The sequence below is a fragment of the Convolutriloba macropyga genome, chromosome 7 (genome assembly GCF_964194025.1).
Source record: "Convolutriloba macropyga chromosome 7, txConMacr16.3, whole genome shotgun sequence".
In the NCBI taxonomy this organism is placed as follows: domain Eukaryota; kingdom Metazoa; phylum Xenacoelomorpha; order Acoela; family Convolutidae; genus Convolutriloba; species Convolutriloba macropyga.
The window spans coordinates 46,645,594-46,655,427 of record NC_134474.1 but is presented as its reverse complement, the minus strand read 5'-3'; the positions used below and the strand labels follow the sequence as shown (position 1 = coordinate 46,655,427).

The 9,834-nt window shown below is 37.6% G+C and overlaps 1 protein-coding gene across 1 annotated transcript; it reads left to right on the top strand.

The window, feature by feature from the left end:
* The first annotated feature begins 230 nt into the window (after positions 1–230).
* Positions 231–9,290, top strand: LOC142342918 (cytoplasmic protein NCK2-like). The gene is made up of 4 exons (XM_075394592.1): positions 231–1,234; positions 4,775–5,539; positions 6,016–6,773; positions 7,007–9,290. Exons 1-4 carry the CDS (start codon positions 838–840, stop codon positions 7,208–7,210), a joined length of 2,124 nt encoding a protein of 707 aa, XP_075250707.1. The 5' UTR covers positions 231–837; the 3' UTR covers positions 7,211–9,290.
* Positions 9,291–9,834: the final 544 nt, after the last annotated feature.

Sequence of the window (9,834 nt, the reverse complement as noted above, 5' to 3'; positions counted from 1 at the left end):
AGCTGTAGTGGGTGTATGCGAATAAAATTATGAAATTACAGAAACCCAACGGGGTCTGCAAATATTTGATTAGTTCGATTTAAATTGAATCAATGGAAATTTACGATATATTTCGTCGAAACTGCTTTGTAGAAATATCTCCTTTCTTTCGCATTACTGTCGTCAATTAAATTTATTTTTGTGAGATTGTTATTAATTTGACCTCAATTTTACTAATTTGCTTCCATATTTTCCTAGAAAATATGGTTTGTATTTTTCGGCGTAACGCGTGAGATTACAAGACTTTAATTATTTCGCAAGTGACTTTGTCAAGATTTGAGGTGTAGTTTGCTTTTGACAAACATTTTCCCAGCTAAGCGTCTTGTGCTTCGATCAGATTGATAGATCTCTCTCTATGCTAGTGTGCTTCTATCACCCACCAGTGTAGGTCAACTCAGAATTACCCTAGAGTACAGAAGACACTAAACTGTGACCTAAATTTCAAAGTGGAATTCACTTGGTTTGAGGTTGCAAGTTATCCTTTGTGTTGTCACTTTTGTTGAATTATTTACGGGCATTTACTTAGAGATCATTTGCATACGATAGTACATATACAGTTTCTGAATTGACTAAATTAAAACGAAACAAAATTAAAGCATATTCGAATTTAGAGTTTAAACGAATTTGTTAATCGATTACTCTAATGGCTCTCCTTATAACCGTATTTACATTAAGCAGTTCTTTTTAATTGGCGCTCTCGGTGTGCGATTGACAGTTTTGGTTTACGGAAGCAATGCCGATATATCCACAAACCTCTGCTGTTCCCTAAAAAGGGTGGATTTAAACAGAGTACTAAAAATGTCTTGTTCGGTATTTCAGTGTTTTGGTGCTCATTCCAAGAGCAAAACAGGAGATAAATTTTCGTATTGGGACGAGGAAGATGAACCGTCCTCGCCTTTCGGAACCTTGACGAGGAGCAACAGTAATTTTGTTGATCATAATTATAGCAATAACAATAATAACAACTGTAACGGTAACACTGTCAATAAAGATCAAAGGAACATTGTTGACTCTCTGTCGGATCAGCGATTCAAGTCGAATTCAACAGAGGTCAAAGAACGTATCGAAGAAGGAGAGACCTTCGCTTCAGAAGAAAGGAGTGACCATTGTGAACAGAATAGTCAACATATGTCGGCTGCTTTGACTTCGTCCCTCAATTATAATGGACAACGTCAGATGTTTCCTCCCGGACAAGGTTGGCTTCTTTATTGGATTTAATCTGGGTAGAATTCCATTTGCAAATCTATCTGAAAATGAACCTTTGTCTTTCAGTCTAATTTTGTCGACCTTTTTGAGTGCTCTTAAACGAAGCTTGTAGCAGCTGTTTGATTTCCGTTGGTCTTTATTATTATTAATAGCCGCCCTAATCTTCTCAGCCGGCTATTATAGCGCTCCTATTTTTACAATTCAAAGAATTTGAATTGTAATGGGGCGCTGTCTTTTTTTAAAGATCTGTTCACACATTTTTATGATTTCTGAAGTCAAATTGGAGTAGTGATTTTGGTCACGCCGAAACAGGAAGTGGAGCGAAAAAGCGAGTGGTTTTGCGGCGTCAATTTTTTTCGCTCTAAGTTTAAAGAAGAGTGAGAAAGCGGTGTTTGAACAAAAATTCGCTTTCTCGCTGTTTGAACAAAAATTCGCTTTCTCGCTAGTGGTTTTTTGTTCACATGCGGCAATTTCACTTCGATGTTTACTGTTTTTCGATTTTTTGGATCGGATTTTTTTCTAAATGGTTTTCCCAATCCATTCATAGTCCTTTCTAGGTCTAGTTTTCTGTTTAGTCATGAAAATTCTTTGAATTGTACGTCAGGACTTGTCCTGCTATGTTTTTTTACTTCGTCGAACAAAAAAATGTTTTGCTTTACCTCATTTTGCCGCTTTTTCAACATTTTGCGTGAAATCTTTTTGACTTCTCTAGGCTAGTTTCTCTCTTCTCTCATTCTGCTAAAAGTGGTTTTGAACATCGGTTGCTCAGCAAAGCAATCCAAAATGAACAGAGTCAGTATAAAAATTGAAGTCAGAAATAGAAACGGGATAAACCCATAAAGCCCAATTTTAGATGCCCGCTATTTGAACGTCGTTCCTATAAACATTAGTTACCTCTCTCTAATGCTTATTGGTATTGATAGTAGCCCCTGTAGCCTCGCTCTAAAAAACAGAAGTATGTTCGTATGTTCAACTACGAAATGCCATCAAAATAAATCGGACTTAAAAAATGTTTTTGTACAAAAATCTTTTTTTTTTCAATATCTTTTCTTTCAATCCCAATCATGCTTATTGGAATCAACGGCGGCTATTTTCCGGCAATCTGCCGGGTATGTTTATTATTAATAGCCGCACAGCGATAGCTGGGGCTATTACTGGCCTTCTGTCGTTTTATTACGCGTTTTTTATTACAATTCAAAGAATTTGAATTGTATTGGGGCGCTGTCTTTTTACGACTCGAAGAGGAGTATTGGAGAAGTTCTTTTTTCAATAAATTTTATTGGAGTGAATTTTGAAGCAGCAAATTGAAAGCGTGAAAAATTTTGGAGTGATTTTCGTGCTGAACCAAAGTGAAGAGCAGATCGAAAAGAGAGTGGTTTTTATTCATACCGCTGTTTTTGAGAGAGAGCGAGAAATTGATGTGTGAAGAAATGTTCTCTAAGCGAGCGAAACTTTTTTGTTCACGCGCGGTTTTTAGATGCAGTAATTTTGCAACTTTTGATGGTTATGAGGTTCGATTATGATATTGTACTAGTTTTAGGCTTGTTTTGATGGGAATTGAAGGTTTCAAGTAGATAATTTGAGTTAAATTTGGATGTTTTTGATCAATTTTGCTGATTTTTTGTCGAAATTTATTGGCTTTTTGCCTGTTTTTTTTGTTTTACTGCTTTCAGTTGGATTTGAATAAAAACTTGTTGCTTAAGGAATTTTCAGATACCAATTGATTGAAGTTTTGTAGGTATGAAATATTTCTTCCTTAAGAAAAATGACATAAAAATTGAAATTTTTAACCATTTCTTATTTTTTTTTGCAACTTCTTCTTTTTAATAGCCGCACAGCGATAGCTGGGGCTATTATTGGCCTTCTCTTGGTTTTTTTATTTCGTTGTCGCGATTTTTGTTACGACCATCTTACGTCACAACCACTTCAAATCTGCTTTTTGTTCATTCTTTCATGCAATTTCAACTGAAGTGCGTGTGTAACGTCATTTTTCGCTCTTAGTGGAGCGAGTTTTTTTTGTTCATTTGCGTGATTAAATTTTTGGTCACACTTTACTTACCTCACAAAAATGACTTCCTCACTTGAAATTGACTTATTTACTTTAATTCAAAGACATAACGTCAAATGGGTGTGTGTCACTCTAAATGAGCGTTATTTGAGATCAGCTAATAGAAGCAGCAAACACTTATACAGATAATTAAACAAAATATAACATATCAGTCTTCAATGAAAAGACGAATTTTTTGGGTCTGTCCTTTTAACTGTTTTTTTTTGAGACTGCAGATCTACGAAGCTATTGCGGCTATTTTCTAGCAATCTGCCAGCTATGTTTATTATAATTATTATTATTATTAAATTGACTTGGTGCGATACGGGAATCACTTTGTTAATTAGTTACAAAAACAGGAGCATTTTACAGGATACTGATAGTACTTAAAGTTCACAGCCTTTAATTTCACAAGAGAGTTCAACTGTTTCCGAAATAATTCTGTTGGACATGTCCAGTCTACAGTTGAGATGTGATTTCGCTGGGTGAGAACAGTTGCATATTTTACAACTCTCAAAACAAAATACTTCAAATTTGACTGATTTCCAATCAAAATTTGTCCTCAAAAATTGTTTTGCTGCAGAACGGTTACCGCGCGGTCCCTTGAAAGCTTTCCAATAATCATCAAACTTGAGGGCAGTATCACAGTTGTAAATTTTGTTTAGCATAAGAAGATCATTTCGAACCAAAAGTAAACTGATTGGCAACAAATTGTGGTAAATAAGGCTCTGATTGTAGTCACTATCGGTAAAAAATTTCTTATTCAAAGCCCACTTGAGCGCTCGTCTTTGCATTTTTTCTGGTTTTCTGCAATTTGGCCAATTCGACAACCAAACATTGACGCGTAAAGGAGAACTGATAAAATGTAACTTTTGTATAAACTTACTTTTACTCTCGTATTAGATGTTTGGGAATTTTTTTAGTGATATCTTTAACACATTCGCTCAACTTCATTGATATCATTTTTTCTCATCTGAAATTTCAAGCTAAGTTCGAGCGACAATTGGCAGCACAAATAATTCACCAGTAAGATAAATAAAAAAAATTCAACAGAAGTTGTTCCAAGTAATTCAATGGTGCAGACAATTCAATGTTATTTTAATTTCTCTTTACTTTTACGTTTACAGTGCCTATATAAGAATAGGATCTAAAGCCACCGCATTTTAGAGAAAAACTGTTTAACTGCTCATAACTTGTCATCGAAATAGCTTTTCTTCCTTCACCGGTAATAGCAATAGAACTTTGAATCTTCAATAGACTTGTTACAAGATTTACGAATTGCTGTCATGTTTTTTTTCCGGAATTGAGAACAAGGGACATTGACAAGAACTGGAAATAAATCACTCATTGAAAATTAACTAAAAGTTAGTTCTCTAATCAGTTATTGGTGTTTTTGTTTTGTGAGGTAATATAATGTAAGGCAACTTGCTATACCTGTAATAGTATTGGTCATGGGCAGTTAGTTGTTTTTTTCCTGTTTAGAAGCTAATGTAATTTCACAAGAGCAAAGAATGACGTCATCAGGGGGATTCACATTCACGCCTTCCAACCCGGCCAATCAGAACTTCGACAACAGTCAATCGTTCCAGGAGCCAGTCCACGTAGTAGCTAAGTTCAACTATGCTGCCACAGAGTCAACAGAACTCTCCATGAAAAAGGGAGAAAGGCTTGTTCTCATGGACTCGACGGGGGATTGGTGGAGGGTGCAAAATGGTGCTAACAAAATAGGAAAAGTGCCGTCAAATCATGTCGAAATTATTCCCAGTGAAGGCTCGCCCAACTTGGGCCTCTCTTCGAGGGGTTCCAAAAAGTCCTCCAGTTTCTTCAAAAAGATACTGGGAGGTAAAAGCAAAAAGAGCAGTTCAAGCTCTAATATTACGCAATCGCCCAGAGGCGTGAACCAACTGGGGCAGAACACGAATGGAGCTTTGAGTTTCAACTACTTGACGCCGATTGGTGGCACTAATTCAACTGGGTTTAACCGCGATGAAAACGGCACGTTTAACGGTTACACTATAAGTCAGAACCCGGCATCGTTTGGTGCGCCTCCGCTAGCGGCCAACAAACTGGAATCCCAGATTACCCCAGGTGGCGTTGGTGGGAATACTGCAGGGGCAGGGGGAGGAGGCGGAACTGGCAGTTTGTCACCTGTTGGTCAATCATCTGCCCTAGGTTCCAACCCTGAGACTGCAATCGCTATCTACAATTACCAGGCTGCACAAGCGGATGAATTGAACCTTACCAAAGGTATTCTATTTGTTGTCTTCTGCTTAATTGACCAATTACTGCAAACATACGGACATCCTAGTTAGGAAATTGTGCAGTGATAGGAATCGGGAATAAAATTGTGGGTTTCTGAAGTACCGAACAACGCATAAATCTTCTGTGTAACAACTTTCAGACAAAATGTCTATGCATTGAACCCTTTTTGCAATTTTAGACTATTGCATAAGTCATTTAGCTGTTTTGTGTTTTGTTGGAAGCTCAATATTTGCTTCGACTTAAATTCCTATTTTTGTGTACTGATCACGAGGTTAAATCTAACGACGCTGAAGATAAAGCGCTGTCCTTGTAACACCATAACTTGCCTGCTGGTTGTTAGTTGTGAGCTCATTTGTTCGACAAGTGGCTAAACTGATTCTGATTGCGCATCTCTTGAACTTCGATGGAACATAAACTTTAAGGAATCGCATCCCTCAATAATAGTAGACTAGTCTTTTTAGGTGATCAAGTAACAGTGCTACAGAAGTCGACAGACGGCTGGTGGCAAGTATTCTGCAATGGCAAGACGGGCTGGATTCCATCTAACTACCTGAATGTAAACACCACTGCGGCTGCTCTAGGCGGCGCCAACCTACCTCTCTCCAATCAAGCCACGTCCCAAATGGAGTCTAACATCAACACCACCAACAATAACACAGAGCACAATCAATCAAGTCAATATGGACGCGATACGAACGGTAGCCTGGGAAAACAACCAGGCGACTCAAATATTGACAGTGCTTTTCTATTCGGAGTTATTGCTTTATACAGGTTCCAAGCACAAGATCTGAACGAACTGACGTTTGAAAAAGACGAAAGGTTAGACGTCATTGGGGAACCGACAAGCGATCAGGACTGGTGGCAAGCCAGAAACAGTCAAGGTCTTATGGGCCTGATTCCAAAGAAATTTGTCCAGCAAGTTCCAGATTCGAAGCCAATCTTCAGACGTCCGAACAGCGGCGGATCGGCTGCCGCTGTGGCCAACTCGGCCATGATGAGAAGCAACAACTCGGGTATCGCAGGTGCAAGGTCACCAGTAACGACAACTGCAGCCAGTAGTATTGTGAATTCTATCAGACAGGAGAGTATGAAGGGAGCGGGTGGTCCTTACAAGGATAGGGACTGGTATTACGGCAGGATTACAAGGAATGATTGCGAGAGACTGTTCGAAGAGGTCGGAGATTACGGGGATTTTATTGTGAGAGAAAGTGAATCATGTGTAAGTATTTATAACAAACGTAATGCATGAAATGTTGCTGCCGGCGCTAGATATGCTAATTTCATGTTTTGCGGCTATTCAATTTTTTCCTTTAAAAGAGCGAAATAATGCAATCATCTTTATTTGCATTTTCTTCAGCTTTGTTGGCCAGTTTTTCGAAATTGCGAACAATATGGTGGCGCTATTTGGCAATTTTCTTGTTGATTCTTTTCTTAAATATCTCATTGTTTTAGCCGGGTGATTACTCAATCTCTCTTAAAGCGCAACCGAAGAACAGACACTTTCACGTGCAACTGCAGCCACACGACAAGATGCTCTTAATTGGAAGCAAAACATTCGAAAACCTCGACCAGATTATAGAGCATTACCACACCTCCCCCATCTACACTGATGGCACTGGAACAAGACTGTTCCTACAGAAACCCCTCATCGTATAAATCACCAGTGAGAACCACAGCAAACAAATTACCCATTTTGCAAATTATTAGAATAGCTGCTACCCGTACAAATTATTCGAATCATTGCTCGTCCAAAGATTTTTTATATTCGCCAATAATGCCAAGAGCGATAAGCCGACTCTGTATGACTTGATATGATTGAGGTGAAGAACAGGTGTAAGTGAATTGATACTCTGACATCTGATGTCTTGATATTGTGACAAGGAAGCCTATTGAGATATTTTACAACCTCCGAAGCCGTGTTTCATGCGCAAATCTGCTTGAATTCTTCTAAATATTCCCGAATTTGTTTGCGAAGAACGTTGCCCAGAAATTGAGAACAATCCTGCAAGTCCTTATGTAAAATTATAACGGAAGGAAAATGCACCATTTGCCAGCTAGACAATTTCTTGTTTTTCTCTATCCTTCAGCTTAATTCTAGCCACTTTAAGTTAATCAATTTTCTCCGAATTTCAATTTGAATTAATTGACTTAGCTACAAACGCTCACCAATAATGACCCCCTGTGTAACGATGCAGTTAACCATTGATGTAGTTTTACAGATTCCGGATTTGGAACGCATTTCTGAACTCCCAGCTCCAGATGTACCTAAACTGGAGCCCCTTCCTCCCGTGAACAAACTTGTGAATGTGATTTTGATTTTATCCGAGCATGCTTCAATTACAAATTCTACAAATGGATTAAAGGAAATTTCTATACAGAATGACGATTTCTCTATTTTTGATGCAATTTTGTCGGAATGCGATTATTTGAGTTGCGTACAATTTTCCTACTGCGTCTCCCAATGCGTACAGTATTCCCATACCACAATTGCAAAAGACGACCATTGATTAATTGCACTTGTCCAGAAGATCGATGCCCATAACGAACGACCTGACCTCTGACGTCACAACGTCAGCATTAGTTCATTAATAGTGTGTGGATGCAATTCTCTCATTTGGATGTTGCTTTCCCCTCTTTATATTTTTTGTGCCCTTTCAGAACAAAAAGAGTATTTTTCTATTCAAACTTAAATTATGATGATGTTGATTATGGTGAGACCTGTTATTATTCGTGATCAATTGGTTTTGACATTCGTGATGTTTTAACTCCTCCTCAAGATATATTTATCAAACTAATTAAAAGAAGCAACTTGCAGTCCAAAATTATCTAAATGGCTTGATATGTAGTCCAAATTTTGTTGAATAAACCTTGAAGAATTCTGAGGAAATAATTATTTCGATAAAATATAGGTATAAAGGAAGTTCTGAACAAATGGACGCGCGTGTATGATACTCCAATTTTTATTCGAGGTTTGAATATCTAAAATAATCAGGATTCAATTGAGGAAACCGAGCAATCTAGTAAGCTAATACGCCAACAAAAACGACCTCGTATAGCCTGGTGTCTCAAAAGAATATCCCTGGCTCTTTATTAAAGTGATTATTTTGAGTGATCCCCTAGCCGCTCATCCGGTTATGCTTCCGAAAAATGTTTATGGTTTCTTTTGAACTAGTAAAATATGATGAAAATTTCCGTTGTTAAAGGATGTATTCATGAAGCCATCGAGTTCCATCTGTGACTTATAAATTTTGTCGAGTAAATTTAAAGCAGAGAACAGAACAGAATTGTCTGTCCGATAGGGAAGTTGCGCACGTCGAAGGAAGCAGGGTAGAGTTTTCTTCCTGTAATTAACAGGATGTGTTGTTTTACTGAGTTATGTAACTCAATATAGGCGGACAGGGAAGAGTTCCATCTGCCAATGCAATCTTGACAAGATTAGTAGAGCTGAAATTGGGGAGTTGTTTTTGATGAAGGAGCACAGAAATCACCATTTTGAGTAACCAACCAACTTTTAACTTTGGTTACTGTTAGCAATATAATTACTGGAATTAATTTCTTGTAGCATAGCAAATAGACCATTCAATTACGATGCTCTTAAATTCAATTTTATTTGCCAGATAATGAACTTTCATCTAAAATCAAAACTTTCGAAACGGGAGAACAAACAAAGGTTCAAAAGATTTACTGGAGTTAATGTTTATACCAAAACAATGCACGAATATAGTTTCTGGTCTCATTGGTTGTTCAGCAGTGAAGTGAGCACCCATCAAATTAAGAGGAATTGGTTTTTGGAACTGAGGTCGGCCGGAAGTAGCAGCAGACTAATGGTTTTTTGCATTTTGTTTATTCCTTGTACATTTTGTAGCAGCATCGGTTGATATCATGAGGCGCAAAGGTAAACTGAAAAATCGAAACAATCATCGGATAAGGTTTGATACATCAGATCGGTGTGTTAAGTATATCAGCATCAAAAATTTCTGTTATGATGAAAAATTTTACGAAGAACATTGTCAAAGTCATGTAAGTGAATTATACTCGCAATTTGGAGCCGTATATAAACTATTGAGACGAGAAAAATTGATCCAAAAGAAGAGTGGTTTTCATTTGACAGCACATCGTCACTTTCTCGGTTCACTTTAATCGTTCCCTCAACGGTAACTTTTTAAACGTTTTTAACAAAACACTAGACAGTGTTTTGTTATATCGGTTGAGCCAAATTCTGCTTCTAAATTCCAAATTTTTATCTATTTCATTACCTCAACAAAGCCTTTTTCAACGAG